General features: G+C 43.9%; 1 protein-coding gene across 1 annotated transcript in view; it reads right to left on the bottom strand.

Annotated features, from left to right (window-relative positions):
• LOC126234976 (uncharacterized) overlaps positions 1-18,790 on the bottom strand; it is a 241,749-nt gene that overhangs the window by 91,641 nt on the left and 131,318 nt on the right. Inside the window, exon 7 of the mRNA XM_049943714.1 lies at positions 10,187-10,312. Within this exon, the coding sequence (XP_049799671.1) occupies positions 10,187-10,312 (126 nt within the window). The remainder of the gene's footprint in view (positions 1-10,186; positions 10,313-18,790) is intronic.

The raw sequence follows: 18,790 nt of genomic DNA, 5'->3' as shown, positions 1-18,790 counted from the left end.
GTTCTTGTTACAATTTGTTATAATTAAATTTCAATTAGTAACATATCTACGATTACGCTTTTCAGCAAGGGGTAACATAATATGATTATATAAAAACGATATGATGTTGATTTAACGCAATGAGTAGCGTCACTGCCGAGTATTGCGTCAATATTTGGGCGGTGGTTCCCGTCATGATACTTCCAAATTTTTTTTCCTAACTTTGGCGTTTTTGTTAGATTCTGATACTTTATTATTAGTTTAATATAAATATATACTATAATATTTGATGTTATGTAAATATAAGTTCTACTTTTTTGAGGGGTGACTTTGTTCGATTGGCTTAATCTACAGGACATCTTGCGCTACTTGTATAAAGATATTTTGCTCCTTTTTCTTTTACGCTTCGTAATTCACATGTTGCAATGATTCTGCTACTGGGTAGGAACAGTGATCATGTAAGACTGACCTTGGGGTTTTACTAAAATGTGGGAATGATGAAATAATGTTTATCTTATGCGGAGAAGTATTCCAACTTTGTACCGCACTGTTTGTAATGGAACTTTCATAAGCCTATGTCCTTATTGACTGGACATGGTGCTTTCCTTTTCGTGGACGATGGTGGAAATGTGCGTTTTAATAGAGCTAACGTGGGAATTTTTCGCGCGCCCCTTGAGTAAACTGTGTGATTTACGAGCTAGAAATATCCCTCAACTGCCGCTGGAGTGCGCTGCGATCGCGTATACCACGTTGGGGCCCACGTACCGTATGCACAAGTCGCATCGTTCCTGAGCGTTCAGCAGCTCGTTGAACTCGGCACGCTCAACGTTAACGTTCGACAGCACGGTCCGTGTGCCGACGGCTTTAGGCTACGGAGACCACTGGCGGACAAATTTCTCACTGTAGAAGTTATGAGGAGAGAACTCAAGGAAAGAAAGTTTAGAATAATGGATGGAGGAGGAGGAGATTAGTGTTTAACGTCCCGTCGACAACGAGGTCATTAGAGACGGAGCACAAGCTCGGATTAGGGAAGGATGGGGAAGGAAATCGGCCGTGCCCTTTCGAAGGAACCATCCCGGCAATAATGGATGGCTGGGATCCTACTGGTGTAGGAGTTGAGCATTTACAGAAATACACCCTTCGCTATCACAGAGTCCAAGGTGCTTCACAACCATTGTTGCACGCCTCAGCTTCAAATAGTGGCTGCTGTAAGAAATATCTGCACATACTGGTCTTACCCCGTCCCCTTAACCACACAGGTTGATAAGACGAGTACACCCACACTGCTAATCGTCCAGTCGAAGAAGATCCGGCGCGGTGGCTGAGGTGGTTAACTGTTTCAGCAGAAGCCGGAAGATAGTGTATCACTTTGGAAGATAAAATTGTTTCTGATCGCTGCCAAACTTTGGAATCAGTGCTGTGTGCCAGTACGCCGACAACCGCCAGTCTGCAGATACGAGTCAGTGTGAGTAGGTTTTCTGTAAACTGCATGTCACATCCACCTTCCTCCTGACCAACACATCAAGGAAGCGAAGACAGCCATCCCTAGGTTATACGGCTCCGTAAGGTCCACAAGGTTCCTCTTCGATTTTGAGTAACATTGGTCCGCCGGCATATCGTGTAGGAAAACACCTTGCTACTCTGTCGAGCGCTGTAGAACGTCGGTGTGAGCACCACATTAATAACTCGGCGGATTTCTTACGTCGATTACAGGGAATCCGACTGAATGAATTTAATATTACAGTAAGTTTTGATGTGGTCTCTCTCTTCACTCGTCTTCCTCTGTTCAGTTACGGTTGATTGAGGTTAGGTTTGGTGCTGAATTAACGAACCTATTTCGACATTTGTCACTTTTTACGCAATGAACAATACTACGAGCAGACAGATGCAATTGTCATGCAAGATCATTGTCACTTGTTATTGCCAATTTGTTTATGGAACATTTCGAGGAACGTCCCCTGGAGTCGCTTCCTTTGAAACTTGCATGTTTTTTTCAGATATGTAGAAGATACTTTTGTTGTTTCTCCTCATGGAACTGAGTGTTTGAACGACTTTTTAGAACACCTGAATTCAGTTCACCCGAATATTTGTTTCACAATGGAGGTGGAAAAAGATGGCTGTCTTCGCTTCCTTGATGTGCTGGCAGGAGGAAGATGGATGCTATTTTGGGACATGCACTTTATAGGAAATCTACTCACACTGACTTGCACCTGCAGACTGATAGTTGTCACCATCCGGCTCAGCGTGAAGGCGTACTTCGTACCTTGGTTCATTGGGCCCATGTCATCTTGGACCGTGACAAGTTTTCAGCTGAGTTAGTCCAGCTCTAAGTCACCCTCCGCCAGAATCGTTATAGTGAAAGACAGACCAAACGTGCGTAGCGCTATCGATCGACTGTGCACAGTGCGAGTGATGATAATAAACCGAAGTGGCACCAAAGTCTGCGGCCTTTCCGTCTTATGCTGGGAGCGTTTCGAATAGGATTGGTCTGTTTTGCGGAAATATAATGTGAAGTGTATTTTTCGAGCACCACCTAAGATCTGGGTCCTTTTAGGTTCCGTAAAGGACGATCTTCGTTTGCGTAAGGCGGGATTCTACCGTATTATTTGCAGTTTGCCATATCAAAATTGGTCTAACTATCAGGACTGTGGAGGACCGATGTACTGAGTATAAGCGGCACACACTCTTACAACAGCCGAGCAAATTCGCCATGCAGAACATTGACTTGGTATCCGGTCATCCTCTGGAATATAACAAAATGGAGATTCTGAAACGCACTTCCAGCTTTCGGGGTGGTGTTATTAAGGAAGCTGCTGAAATTAAATTAGCAATGGCGGTTTTTGTTTAATTCCTGCATGGAATCTTGCTCTCTCCCTTGTTAAAAAACAGAGGGACAGAGTTAATGCTACCTCACTCTCTGATTGTTAGTTTCGCTACCGATAACTTCTGACGCCCGTCATCTTTGGTTTGTAATGGCACTGGTGCTTTCAGTGTGTATGTGTGTGTGTGTGTGTGTGTGTGTGTGTGTGTGTGTGTGTGTTTTATGTTTCCGGAATTTCTCTGAAAACCGAACTATTAAGTTCGCTTGCATGTCGCTTACTTGCTGTAGTTTTGCCTTGGAAGTGGCACTGTGTGCTTCTGTCGAAATAATGGCGATTGTCGACGGCGTCACCCGGCTGCATTCCCTTAAGTTACTTCAACAAGAAATGAATTGATGTGATACCTCTTAAGAGCGAAATGTGTGTGGTCTACTCTCATAACCTAGTTAACGTCGGGGAAGAATTACAGGCTATGCAGACCTACATATTTGTCGTCAACTTGGCAATCCGCCGTTGGTAGAAAGATGTCCAAAAGGTAAGGACAAAAGTGACTTTTGGATTATGTAACATAACTCGATGAAACATGGACCACACATAGAGAGAACTGCTACAGTATAGTGCTAAAGATAACTGAAAGAAATACGCCACGCAATGGTAAAAAAGAAAAAAAACATAAAAAACGATCCGGATAAGTGCTAATAGCATTCGCGCGCTGAAGGGTCCATAAACTTAATTGTGTACATCAATAATAATCTGGCGTGGTTCAGTGGCCTGGTGTGCAAGTCTTTCTATTGGATACCACATCGCCAACTTATGTGTCTTTAAAATACACGAGTTCTCAAACAAGGTAAAGGGGACCTACAGTTTAACTTGGGATCCGAGCCACGTGTTGTTTCTGGCGCCACCTCAGATCGTTGAGAGATGAAGCGTACGTTAAAACGAAGACTGAAAAGCTCATGGTCCAACCGGGATTCGATCCTGCTGACTCCGTTTCCAGGCATGTGCTTTACCGCTTTTCTTTCCTTTTTTTACTTTCTATTGTTGGTTTTTAATTTAAATTTCTTCTTAATTTTGAACTAAATGATAAGGAAAAATTTTCCATTTAGTAGTACCGAAAAAGAAATGTAATAATGCAGTCAAGTTCCTTTTGATGGTTGTATATTCCTTCAACGCTAAAAAGTAATTTTTCCTTCTTCTGAAATCCTTCATGTCTTTCTTCCTTCTAAAAGTGGTGGCACAGTGTCTAGCACATTGGACTCGCGACCGGCGAGAAGAGAAAACTTAGTGGAAGAAGAGAAAACTTAGTAATAGGTGATGTCACTTTGGAAGCTGTACTGATGTTTGCACGAAAATGTTTTGTAACGATCACTCACTTTGTTCTTCTGGCGTGCATTAAGGAAACCCACTGCAGCACGTCCACATGCACCAACGACCATCTGGTAGGTGTCGACCTCGCAGGTGAAGGAATGGAGTGCCCTGCTACATGAACTTTTTACTAGCTCTGTGACCAGCATGGGAGCATGTCGACGAGCATGCACTGCCGTCCATGATGACCACACGCTCAATTAGGAACCATGTCCCGACTTTTTAGTGTTCTAGGCGCTTCAGTCCGGAACCGCGCTGCTGCTACGGTCACAGGTTCGAATCCTGCCTCGGGCATGGATGTGTGTGATGTCTTTAGGTCAGTTAGGTTTAAGTAGTTTTAAGTTCTAGGGGACTGATGACCTCAGATGTTAAGTCCCATAGTGCTCAGAGCCATCTGAACCTTTTTTTTTTTTAGTGTTCAGGGAAACACCGTAAGTCGTGGCGACTTCAGGTTAATTGTTGTAGTTGAATAAAAGTGTCATATCTGTTCATTTCATTGCGTATTTTTTTCAGTTACCTTCTATACTACACTGTAGTAATTCTTTCTATATTTTAAGGTATTGACACATCACGCAAAAGCTAACTTGAGTCCTTAATGTTGGCGCACCAGTGTATAAAGCTACCAGTGAACCCTAAACAATGTTATACCAAAATCGTTAACCATTTGTTTCTATTGTATTATTAGTTATTAACAGCGCTCAGCGCTGACGAAGTAGATTCATACGGAAACTGAAAGGCTGCCTCAATATATCCATCTACCTCATCACCTCGATATATTTAACATCTATGTCCTGCTATCTTTAACAGGCCTCATCTTCCTAAGCTACAACTCCATCTGACATGCTCTCTATTTATTAAATCTCCATCACTTATAAAGTTTCTCCTCGACCTTACACAAGTTACAGAATTTGACATTTCCCCTTATCGTGCAACATAAGTGCGAGTATGAAGGATGGGTATTGCTTAGTTTGGGTGTCAGTCATCTTATTGCTTACATAGCAGACACTTCTTTTCGACGAAATTCTTTCGCTGAAAGAAAACAATTAAGTATCAGTGTGAGAAGTAAAATTTTCGAACTGCCCAATGGTTGATGTCTGCAATCTCCTCCAAAACCCCTGTATCGATTTCAACCAAATATGGCACAGAAACAGCAGGCCTCATGAGTATCAGCAGTTTTGGATTTATAACATCCTAGCTCCAGTAAGGGTAGAAATAGGATAAAAATGTGTTTTTTGTAGCCACTGGCATATAGGTTGTCTGGCCCCTCCCGCCAGAGATTTGAGTCCTCCCTCGGGCATGGGTGTGTGTGTTGTCCTTAGCTTTAAGTTAGCTTAAGTAGTGTGTAAGTCCAGGGACCGATGACCTCAGCAGTTTGGTCCCTTAGGAATTCCTGTATGATAAGCATATTGTGTAGGAACAGTTTTGGCTACCTGATAGATATGCTTTTTAGGACAGCCTACAAGTCAGGAGTAACGAACTGTTTTCCAGTCCCCACATGCATGCTGCCTTGCACGACAGGCATGTTGTGCTGGAATAGTATCAGCCTATCTTATCGATCTGCTTTGCTCAGCAGCCTATACATGAGGGTCAAGAATGGGTTTCTTAGCTCCTGGTGTGTAGCCAGCCCTCCATGAGACGTGTAGAGTGTTGAAGTACCTGGATAGAGGGATGGAAAGAGGGAAAGGGAGGCAGGAGAGGATGGACAGATAGAAGATGGAAGGAGGGCACAGACAGAGACAAGAGAAGGAGGTCCCAGAGAGGGGAAGGAGACAGTGAGTGTGGAGGAGGAGACAGTGGATACCACAGAGAGGGGACAGACGAGATCAACAGAGAGAAATGGATGAGGAGGGGATGGCAGATGAGGGGAGAGGAGAAGAAGATTAAAAAAGGGGAGGAGGGGATAGAGCAGAGGGGTGATGAGGGGATGGACAGATGAAGTGAGAGGAGTAGATGGTTTGAGAGAGGGGTGGAGGAGATAGAGGAGTGAGGAGGGGAAGGACAGAGAGATGCGAGGAGGAGATGGTGAGAGAGACGGACAGGAGGATACAGAAAGAAAGAGGGAGGAGGAGAAGATGAAGAGACAGAGGGAGTGGCGAGGAGAAGATAGTGTGGGGAGGATGAGGTGGACAGAGTGACAGTGGAAGAGATGGAAACGAGCAGGGGGTAGATGTGAGCAATTATGTGTTGAATGCACATGCAGGTGAAGCTACAGGAAACAGGCTAGTAAAATTTATGAAGCACAGTTATAGCAAGTTCAAGCACATGATAATAATTACTTACCACATACTTTATGTTAAAATTATATGAAAACCTAATGAAAAGGTTTTTATAGCCTCTAACAGCCACTGCCCACCATGACCGCTAGAATGTCGACTAGTGGGTGGTGGCTCTAATGCGTTTGGCCCCCAACTGAGCTTGGATGACAGATAAGGGTATGTCATTCCATGTCAAAGTTGATCAGTTGCGGTAGTGGTGGCGTGCCAGTCTGACGGCAACCCACGATCAGATGTTCTTAGTGGGTGATAGATTTGCAGAAAGTACTGGCCAAGGTAACAGGTGAACCCCCTCTGTACCGAGGCCTGTCAATATAGCACAAGCAACATGAGCTCTCACATTATCTTGTTAAAAGACAACTTTATGGAGACCTCGAAGATAGGCACACCTACAAACCTGAAAACGTCAGAAATGTGCTGTCCAAAATACCAGATATGCGAACCAAACGTTATGGAATTGAGTAACCAATAGCACGCTGTAGTGCTAAATCAAGTGCAGAGACCTTATAGAGAATACAATTTCAACCTGGCAACGTTCGTTTCCTAGGAGTTTCAACACTTGGGTATGTCTATCACGATAGTATAGAGAATACTAAAACTAGCCTCTGTGTAGTGCTGTCATTGGGCGCAACAGTGTCAGTGCAACCCCCCCCCCCCCCCCGCCGCCCTCCCCCCCCCCCCTCTGATAGCACGTCCAAGGAAGCCTCAACAATGTCACTGTGCTGATTGTCCATGGTACTGTATACATCGTCCTTGGTGCAAAACAAATTCATTTCCATACTCAATGTATGTGAGGTGGCTGTTCAATCCTGCACGGCTGAGAGAGGAATGTGTTGATCCTCTCAGGTGCTAGTCCAGTGGTGCCACTGAGAACCTGCATGCCATTGAGGAACGCCCTCTGCAACCCGTCGATTCCACATTAGCATGGCAATCATGGGGTTCCGACCTAGGTGAGCAGAAATGTCGATGAACGATAAACCACAGTATCTTCAGGACAACATCTGACCACTGACAGATTCTGAAACTTGGGTGTCACATGTTTAACCTCGTTAGGTGAAGCATAACACGATCTTCTCGCGAATGCGATTTCAGATATTTACTCGTAAGCAATCGGCGCACGGGACAAGTTAGCTAATGTTGACGTGGGGTTCTGCGAATTTTGTGACGTCACTTTCTGTTACTTCTCGTTGAGGAGCCATTTCGTAAGGTGGAACACAAAATAAGTTCTGCGATATTTCGGCAACGTGCTATATAAAGTAAAACCAATAGGAATGAAAAACGCTCCCTACTTCACAGGCAGTAAGTAAAATGCCATACTCTATTTGTCGGGTTCAGCAGAAGCCTATTTTCGATGGGTTTTACTTTATATGTTACACCCTATGAGTATATACTGTTTCTAATCACTAGAACATTGAATGTGTCGAAAACGAATCGTTATTTGTACGATTTTTTGTAATAAAATGATGGAAAACGACATATTGGTGATTAAAGAATTTTCCTGTTTAGTTATTTTCGCGTTATAGTTCGCCTGTTATTAAAGTAAGAAATTTCAAGGCAACGACTCATTGAAGATTCATGAAAACATGTCGTTCTTGTTAGCGTTTGTTATAACTGAGTATCAATAACATTTCGGCAATTAAAGCTTCAGAAGACTAACACTAAATACGAAGCTGCTAGCAGTTGGGTGTAAGCATAGAGTAACTGTTTGAGGCACTTCCAGAACCGAGGGTGGATCTCTAGAGGTTTGCGTCCTGCTGCATACATCTTTTTTTTAAATCTGTGCATTTTCTGAAAGGTTGTGAGAGTTTTCTATGAAATTAATAGAAGTGCTTTCCGCAATATTTATGTTACGTAAATATAGGCCTAACTGCACTCTCTGTCAGGAGTGAGTTGGTTCGATTTGGTAACCTTTTATAGGCTGATGTCCATGCTGAGCGGATATGTATCTTTCATTTTTGTTTTATTACACGTTCGCGGACACCACATAGAAGTTTTTATTTATGTGCACCACAGAGAGAACAATATGAATAGCATATGGCCAAGAAAGGAGATGTGTGTTTGAAAAGAGCTTATATAGGAATTCTATGCACATCTATTTTCGCGAACGAACTGTGTGGTTTGCGGAACAAATAAAGCGAACTGCCGCTAGAGAGCGGTGGGAGTGCAAAATCACGTTTACCAGTTCGTTCTGTCTGCCGACGATGTTGTCTCGTGACGCTGAATATCCCGTCTGCGTGCATGTCAACGTTAGCTGCGTCGTCCCGTGTGCCAAGTAGAGATGGGCAGACTCGTTTATCCTTGGGAACTGGTTCATTGGTGATCGCTCTTTTTTGGGAACCGTTCATTTTTACTCGTTCACCGTTCATTTGTGCATAGTATACGGTTCTTATGAAAAACTGAAAGTTAGTAGCACAGGTGACTGAAGATGGAAGGCGCCAAGAGGGCACTTGCCTCCGTCCTGGAGTACAGAGTTTTCATTCATAACAGAATTCTCACACACTTGTAATTTTCGTGATTGTGCAAAACCTCTCGTTTAGCCAACTGTAGCGTTATGTGCTGATCGCAGTGAAATAACATAAGGTAGCGCACGAAAAACCGGCCCCGAGTACAGACTGCTCGCCAGTTACGCATGATTTGTTGACTGCTACGAGCAGAATAGATAAACACGTAATAATTACGCAGTGAAGAAATAACAAATAAGCTAATGCAAGCAACAACTTCGAAGCAACAGATGACGATTGGTAGGTGACAATGTGTAGTCCAGTACTCGGAGCCGATTTTTCGTGCGCCGCTCTGTGCCACTGGAATAATATTTTAGGAGTTATCATATTCTCTTTCCAAAATGTGACACCAGACACTCGATTATGGAACGCGGACTTCATTCGGTTGTAAGTCGGTCTGCCTCCCATAACAATGAACATTCTCTTTTACCTTGGATAAAAAAAAAGACGGAAAATGTCCACTCGTGTGTGCCATGCCGACTTCCTTTACATGTGTAATAAAAAAATGTTGCCTTTTTACAAGTATTTCTTCTGCCGGTTATCGAAATAGTGAAGTCTGATATGCCGTCTTGCTACCTGAAGAGATTTATTTTTTAACATACCACGTAATTTTTAGTAATTTACGAAACTTTAAAATACATTTTAATTACCGATCATGGACGGTGAATAGAATACGAAAAGAACCAGAAGTTCAGAGTACAAAAGGTATAGAACAGATCTAGAATGGGCGTGCTCAGTGAACGAAACGAACAACTCGATACTGAACTACGAGCGAACTGCGACGAGTGGCCACGCGAAGAAGGACGAGTCCGGCCGAGCCACACCGAGACCAAGACAGACGGGAACGGAACCGAGGCTGCAACGAGACCGGCCGAAGTGCCGCTCCGGGAACGAGACCGACCGTTTCCCTTTCCCGGGAACTAGAAGTAGAAAGCCGCGACCGAAGTGAACTATGAAAGACCGTTCCTTAGAATTCGTTCGTCAATCTTTCCGTTCATCTTGATGAGCCGTTCGTTTGGACCCGTTAGTCCGCGAACGACCCATCTCTAGTGCCGAGGGCTTTATGGAGAATGTAGACGACGTTACTGCTACCAATTCCTGGTGGTTGCAATGAAATGTTAGTCGTCTGCATAGTCAAGTGTGTAATACACTCGATGCCAGTTTGACGTCTGCTGCACGCCGCCTTCACGTCGATGCAGTTTTAACGGCCACCAGTGCCATCTACCGCGGTAGGCGCAGCGCTGCTCACCCTGCTTGTTGGCGGGGTAGCTGTGGGCGCCTCTCCTCCACAGGAACCGTCCCGCCAGCAAGATGGCGGAGGCCATCGCCACCACGCCCACTGCAGCCCACACGTATGACGTGTACACGCTTCTCTCTGCAAAACAACCATCACACATAAAAGGTTATAATGGCTGTACAAACAGCAGAAATTATGACGTACCCCACAGAGAGGGGAAAAATCTAAAATAATCGACTAGTAAAAACTTCGTGGGTAATTTTTTGGTAAGGCTCTCCTTGTGAATGAGTTCATCTTTGGCATGCTAGTCTAAAAGGGGCCCAAACTCCGTGCAGTTCGCACGTTTATTTCCACACACTTACATATATACAGTCGTGAGAAAAGCTATGGTATGTCTCATAATATAGCGTCGTTTGTCCAGCATAGTGCAACAGCTCAAGGTGACATGGACTCAACAAGTCGTTGGAAGCCCCCTGCAGAAACACTGAGCCATGCTGCCCCTACAGCTGTCCATAATTACGAAAGTGTTGCTGGTGCAGGATTTTGTGCACGACCTGACCTCTCGATTATGCCCCATAAAGGTTCGATGGGATTCCTATCGGACCATCTGGATGACCAAATAATTTGGTCGAACAATCCAGAATGTTCTTCAAACCAACTGTGAACAACTGTCGCCCATAAAACTTCCATCGTTGTTTGGGAACATGAAGTCCATGAATGGCTGCAGATGGTTCGGCAAACTCTGGCACTTTTTTTGCGAAGTCTTTAGCGGTTAACTACTAGGATTTCAGTATAATCGCGTGGTGGGGGGCATTCTTTTAGAACTTAGGTTTATACTTTTGGTTCTCCTACAACTGTCATTATCTGGGCTAGATGGGGAATCGCCTAAATTAAGCCAACACACAGTCAGCTACCTGAGTACCAGCCTCTGATGTGTAGTGCACACCTGACCCATTTAGGGGGACCCTACAACTCTCAGCCCTAAGGCTCAAGTCTCGGATGTCACAGCCTAGCTTGTCACAGAACGTTCAGAGTCTCTGGTTCAATCCCGCTGCTCGGCCTAGAACCAAAGGGGCCACGTTCTTCTGGGGAAAATGCAACTGATTATAAGCTACGTTGGAACATCGTGAGCAAGGCTGATATTCTCAACCCTCTCTGCTAGTCGCTGGAATGATCCAAGTACGACCTCGGAGCCCAGACAACAGGCTTTGTTGCAACGTGCCCCACAATCTGTATCTGGTTGGACCCTCCTCCCTCAATGGCTGCCGGAATAGACTATTAAGCTGAAAGAGGCCTCGAACCGTACACTATGAGGGCACCTTGTGCTCATTCCCATCCCTTGATGACATTATTCGCCATACGTTTTAAATCCCTTCCCCTTTTGCATTCTCTGCCCCTTCACTCAGGGCGCAGCAGGTTTTCCACCAGGTGGATCGAGTCCCTCTGGTTCAGTTTCTGACTCAGTGGGAGACAGCACCTGCAGCCTCTTGGTTACTCGGATGGGTGCAACATCCTGAGTTCTTCGTGATCTCTGTCACCCCTGTACAGGACGCCAAGACCTAACGCTGACACATCAGTCACAGTAAAGTGGACGAGTAATGATGGGTTTTGTGTTTTCTGCAAGAGATGCATTGACCACGTGAGAGGATAGTACTTTGGGTATCTTTGGTATCTCTGATGCACAACTCCTGATAGTTCTCCCAACTGCCCATCATAACCATTTTCAGTCAGCGATCGGTTCAGCTGGACCAGAGGATCCAGTTCATTCCATATAAACACAGCCCACACCATTATGGAACCACCACGAGCTTACACAGTGCCTTTTGACAATTTCAGTCCATGGCTTCGTGGGGTCTACGTCACACTCGAACCCTACCATTAGATCTTACCAACTGAAATGGGGACTCATCTGACCAAGCCACGGTTTCCTAGGCGTCTACAGTCCAGCCGATATGGCCACGAGCCCAGGAGAGGTGGCTGCAGGCTATGTCAAGCTGTTAGCAAAGGCACTCGCGTCGGCCGCCTGGTACCATACCCTATGAACGCCTAATTTCTCCGCACTCTCCTAACGGATAGGTTGAGTTGATAGTTCATTGTTGGAGAGACACCATCGCGGTTATAGTCTACGATAACCAGTTATAGATGTTGGCCACAAACGCATCGGGTATACGGATAAATGGCTCTGAGCACTATGGGACTCAACTGCTGTGGTCATCAGTCCCCTAGAACTTAGAACTACTTAAACCTAACTAACCTAAGGACATCACACACATCCATGCCCGAGGCAGGATTCGAACCTGCGACAGTAGCAGTCGCACGGTTCCGGACTGCGCGCCTAGAACCGCGAGGGTATACGGATAGTTGGGGTTGCTTGGGGATGGAGACCAAACAGCGAGGTCATCGGTCTCATCGGATTAGGGAAGGACGGTGAAAGAAGTCGGCCGTGCCCTTTCAAAGGAACCATCCCGGCATTTGCCTGTAGCGATTTAGGGAAATCACGGAAAACCTAAATCAGGACGGCCGGACGCGGGATTGAACCGTCGTCCTCCCGAATGCGAGTCCAGTGTGCTAGCCACTGCGCCCCTTCGCTCGGTATATATACTGATAGTGTTAACCCCCTTAGCATCAGCTAACGCTGAAGATGGCGCACTGTAGCACCGAAACTGGTAGCCATACAATAAATGACATCATACAGACGGATGTAGGTGTAATAAACGTAAGTGAACGGCCGAAGTGCCCCAGTCCTCCAGTTGCAAGGACGAACACACAATAACGGATACGTTCGTCGTAAGCCCCACATTAATTTCTGCGGTTATATCACACAGTGTTGCTTGTCTGTTAGAACTGACAACTCTACTCCAACGCCGCTGCTCTCGGTAGTTAAATGGAGGCCTCCGGCCATTGCGTTGTCCGAGGTGAGCGGTAACGCCTGATATCTGGTATTCTCCGCACAATTTTGACGCTGTGGTTCTCGAAATATGCGTCTAGCTCCAACTACCGTTTCGAGTTCAAAGTCTGCAATTCCAGTCGTGCGACTATTATTACATCGGAAACCTTTTCACATGAATCACCTGAATGCAAATGAGAGCTCCACCAAATCACTGCCCTTTTATACCTTTTATAACCGATACTATTGCCATCTGCATATGTGCACATCGCCATCCCATGACCTTTGTAACCTCACTGTAAGTCTACTCCAGGAATTCCTTTCTTTTTGTATAAAATCACGTGCGTCACATAAATTCATATCGAAAACATAGGTAAAAGAACTTCACGTAAAATTTAAACATGTTTTTCGTATTGGTTTATGAAAACTCCTACTGGTATCGTGATGTGTTTGGAACGTGATATATTATGTAGTATTATACTGTCGTCTATAAAAGTAACTGTGGTTTCGAGAAACTTTGGCCCTAGTATCCTCGTCCACAACCAACATCTCACAAGTTTCGTTGTATATTTACGTGAAAAAGGTATATTTTCGAGAAGTTTCGGGAGCTTGCAAAGTTTTTCGTAACCTACTAGTGATTTATATTTGAAGACATAATAACAAAGAAAAGCTACAACGTCATCTAATGGTACAGATACATGTATGACATAACATGCATGGTAGATGAACCTAAAAACAGAATACAGCAACTACAAAAAGACAAAAATACTGTACACAAAAACATAAAGCTTACAATAAAAGAAGAACAAGAAAGCACACACAATTTTTTAGACATAACCATAAGGAAAGACAATATTAAACACACATTTGGCATATACAGAAAACCCACAACAAGTGACATTATCTTAAATGAAACTTCAAACCACCTACAGAACTGCAAACAAGCAACAATCAGACACATGTTAAACAGGCTAAACACTTCTAATTACCAGAAAGAGTTAGCCACTCTAAAACAAATAGCATTAAAAAGGCCACAAAGAAACAATGGTAGACAAACTAAACAAAAAAAATAAAGAGACATGTAATGAAAAAACGAACCAAATCACACTAACTCGTACAACTTGCACTACAACAAAAAATGGCATACAATGACCCACCACAACAAATTCACTCATAAAATAGGAAACATTAAAAAAAAACAAGGCATAAACATTGCTTACAAAACAAACAATTTCATACAAAAGCACATCCCAAAACTAAAATCAGAACCAGACAGATACCAACAATGACGTATCTATCAGCTCAGTTGCAGAGATTGTGAGAAGATATACATTGGAATGACTGGCAGGAAATTTGACACAAGATATAAAGAATATATCAGAGCATTCAAATACCATACAAATCATTCGAAATTTGCTGATCATCTAAAAGAAGAACACCATAGAACAAGCAATATTGAAAAAGATATGAATATCATGAAAATCAGTAAACTCTTTTCTTTCCAAGAAAATTTCCACTTACAAAATGCATTAACACAAAATAAACAGTTGCTCAGTGACCAGATAAATATAAAATCACGTGAAAAAGTAAAGAGGCTTTTCCATCCTTCACCCCCTCCCACCCCCCCCCCCCACCCCGCACTCACAGTTTCATTTCACTTCTTTCCCTTCATCTTCGCCTCCATCTCACACTCCATCACACTGCTATATACTTATGTCCACTCATCGTGGTTTCCCCCTCCCATAAAAAAAATAAAATAATTCTCTCCATCGCTGTTCCTTCTCTACTCTTACACAGCACTTAAATACACAGAAACATAACTAAATAGAATCACATACATATAATAATCTAATTAAAAAAAATTATAAGTCAATGTAGTGGGAAGGTTATGTTGGCAACACTACAAAACACAAACAGCAACACATACTTGAAGTACAAAAACAAACAGAATAAAGTGGTGTGCATAAAAGTGTGTCATGATAAATGCATAGTGCTGCAGAACATCTAAAAATTAGACCAAAATTGTCAATGTCTAACACAGAAAAACAACCATGTGCTAGCAGACGGCATTTCCCGATGTAAGCAAGAAATCAGCCGAAAAATCACCGTAAGTACAAATCAACCTATTCTTAACGAACTTTTTTTCGATCTAAAAAGCAAATCAAAATGTAAATAACTTAATTACAGACCACTGATGATGCTTTACCTCAGTAAAGCGAAACGCGTCTGGTGAAAAAATCACGCATTTTTGTAGTTGCAGCGACGGATCGAAAATACCCTCACGAATTGTAAAGCAATTACGGACAGTATGGCCACACAAATGCAGAATTTAAAGTTATTTGTTTACTATTCTGTAAAATACTGCACCAGGCATATTGCAACCCCACTGTATTTTCTGTTTCGGGCCGGAGATGAGTTAGTTGCGATTCATACACAGTTGATGGCTATGACTACTGTCAAACGATTAGAAGCTGTCGCGAATCGGTGTGTTGGGAGAACTACCAGTAGTTGTGCACCAGAGATACCAAAGATACCCAAAGTACTATCCTCTCCTGTGGACAATGCCTCTCTTGCAGGAAAAACAAAACCCATCATTACTCGTCCACTTTGCTGTGACTGATGTGTCAGCGTTAGGTCTTGGCGTCCTTTGCACGGGTGACAGAGATCACTAAGAACTCAGGATGTTGCACCCATCCAACTAACCAATAGGCTGCAGGTGCTGTCTCCCACTGAGACAGAAACTGAACCAGAGGGACTCGATCCACCTGCTGGAAAACCTGCTGCACCCTGAGTGAAGGGCAGAGAATGCGAAGGGGAAGAGATCTATCAATCGCCGGTATTTCAAAGGTATGGCGAATAATGCCAGCAGGGGATGGGAAGGAGCACAAGGTGTCCTCACAGTGTACGCTTCGATGCCTCTTTCAGTGTAATGAAGAGTCTGTTCCGGCAGCCATTGAGGGAGCAGGGTGCAACCAGATACAGATTGTGGGGCACGTTGGAACAAACAAAGCCTGTTGTCTGGGCTCCAAAATCACACTTGGAACATTCCAGCCCCTAGCAGAGAGGGTTGAGAATATCACCCTTCGTCACGAAGTTTCAACGTAGCAGACAGTCAGTTGCATTTTCCCCAGAACATAACGTGGCTCTCTGGTTCTAGGTCGAGTAGGAAGATTGAACCAGAGACTCCGAAGGTTCCGTGACAAACAAGGTTGTAACTTCCTCGAATTGAGCCGTAGGGTTGAGAGTTATAGGATCCCCCTAAATGGGTCAGGTGTGGACTAGCCATCAGAGGTTGCTACTTAGTTAGCTGACTGGGTGTGGGCTTAATTTAGGCGATTCTCCATCCAGCCCAGATAGTGACAGCAGTAGGAGAACCAAAAGTATAAACCTAAGTTCCAAAAGATTGTCCCCCGCCACGCGAGTGTATTGAAATCTTAATAGTTAACCGTCAAGGCTTCGCAAAAAAGCTGCCAGAGTTTGCAGAACGCCTGAAAAGCAATGAAGCTCCCATAATACTTGGCTCTGGAAGCTGGTTGAAACCTGAAGTTAACAGTAGTGAGATCTTTGGGCAAAATTTAAACGGATACCGAAAACGTATGGAAATAGGAAATGGGGGTGGTCTATTTGTCCCAGTATACAAGAAACATTCACCGAGACAGAAAGTGAAGCTGCATGTGAGATTGTTTGGGCAAGACTCAGTATCAAGGGTGCGCTTAAAATTGTAATAGGATCCTTCTATCGACTATCAGATGAGACGTGGGACTTAGGGAAAGCAGAAAAGGTGTGGACGGGGCCTAATCAGTTACCGTTGGTTGCACAGAAAACACATACATTTTATTTTAAAAAAACAAAACTCTCAACAATCATTTTTAAAAGATTTTACTACACTGGCGGCTGGAAGCGTTATTAGAAGAATTGCAAGTTATTGTCGGCTGAAGGGCACAATCAATGTTACACACAATCAACGGCTGGAGGCCTGATTAAGAAGGTTCAATATTATTCGTCGGCTGAAGGCCAGAAACAGTTTCAAAATTACCCAACGGCTGAAGGCCTGAATTATCAATAAGGTGGACAATTACACGTTAAAAAAACCAAAAATCCTTTTAACAATCTTAATAACTGTAACAAGTTATAATGACGGCTGAAGGCCTTATCAAGACAGAACTGAAACTATTTGTCGGCTGAAAGCCACGAACAATGTTACAAACAATTAACGGCTGAAGGCCAGCAGCAATTTCAGAATACACAACGGCTGAAGGCCTGAATTACAAGTAAGGAAGACAGTTACGCATTAACAAATACTAAGATATTTTCTTCCTAACAATCAAAACGGTAACAAGCTATAGTAACGTCTGAAGGCCTTATTAAGAAAAAATTGCAAATTATTGGTCGGCTGAATGCCACAAACAATGTTACACACTAGCAACGGCTGAATGCGTGATTAAGAAGGTTGAAAATTATTCGTGGGGAGAAGGCCACAAGCAATTGCAGAATACGCAAGGGCTGAAGGCCTGAATTACAAATAAGGTGGACAATTACACTTTTAAAAAATACTAAAACCCTTTCTAATAATCTTAAGAACTCGTAACAAGCTATGGTGACGGCTGAAGGGCTCGCTAAAACAGGATTGAAAATTATTTATTGGCTGAAGGCCACAAGCAATGTTACAAACAATATAAGCTGAAGGCCTGATTAAGAAAGGATTCAAAATTATTAGGGGCTGAAGGTCACAAGCAATTTCAGAATACTCAACGGCTGAAGGCCTGAATTAGAAGTAAGGAAGGTAGTTGCATGTTAAAATACTAAAATCTTTTTAAAACAATCTTAACGAACTGTAACAGGCTATAGTGACGGCTGCAGGCCTTATTAAGAGAAAATTGAAAATGATTTGTCGGCTGAAGGCCACAAGTAGTGTTACAAACAATTAACGGGTGAAGGCTGGAATTACAAATGGGGAAGACAATAACATGTTTAAACATTAGAGTAAATTTTAAACAATTATGACAACTTGTCCAAATAAGACGGAGTGATCCACAGACAGCGCTCCCTGAATCGACCTGAGGAAGGTGACTACAGCTGTGTAAGCGGTGAGACAGGCAGCCAAGACTTGTACTCACGTAACAGGATGGCAACCCACACTAGGGGTAGCTTAAGCGCCGACCGACCGACTAACCAATCCACCTAACGTCCGATCACCGGTACAACGATGGAATATTTTCAGGCAAGGGCGAAGAGACGGACAGCACCACGTCTTCAAAAACACACTCAAGGCCGAAGGAAATACTAGAACCAAGGTAGACCTCCCAAAAACATATGCACAGTACAATTCAAGAGGCTGTCGAACTACACGCCGTGTCGGACAGCATCAACACGACGGGGAAAGGTACGCTGCCGGAAAAGTTTCCTAACCTCCAGGGCAGGTAATTGGGGCGTTGGCACCCACAAGGCAGAAAATACCACTGGCTGCGCTACACTAATAAGAATAATACTAAATCCAAACTAACATCGAGGAGCAGAAGGCCGCTAATAGCTTCCGCCAACCTGACAGACCACACTCGTTTCAGTTGGTCTCACCGACACTGGGAGCGACAACATGCAAACAACAGCGAGGACTCAAACAGTGGAGGTTTCACTACTGGGCACGGTTCACTCAACTTCAAACGTCCTGGGTTCGGTCGTCGGGTACAGCCCCTCGGTCGGACAGTGCCTGCCCGCCACCAGCGGTCCCG

The sequence above is a fragment of the Schistocerca nitens genome, chromosome 2 (assembly GCF_023898315.1).
Source record: "Schistocerca nitens isolate TAMUIC-IGC-003100 chromosome 2, iqSchNite1.1, whole genome shotgun sequence".
Lineage (NCBI taxonomy): Eukaryota > Metazoa > Arthropoda > Insecta > Orthoptera > Acrididae > Schistocerca > Schistocerca nitens.
This window is presented reverse-complemented; position numbering and strand designations above follow the sequence as displayed.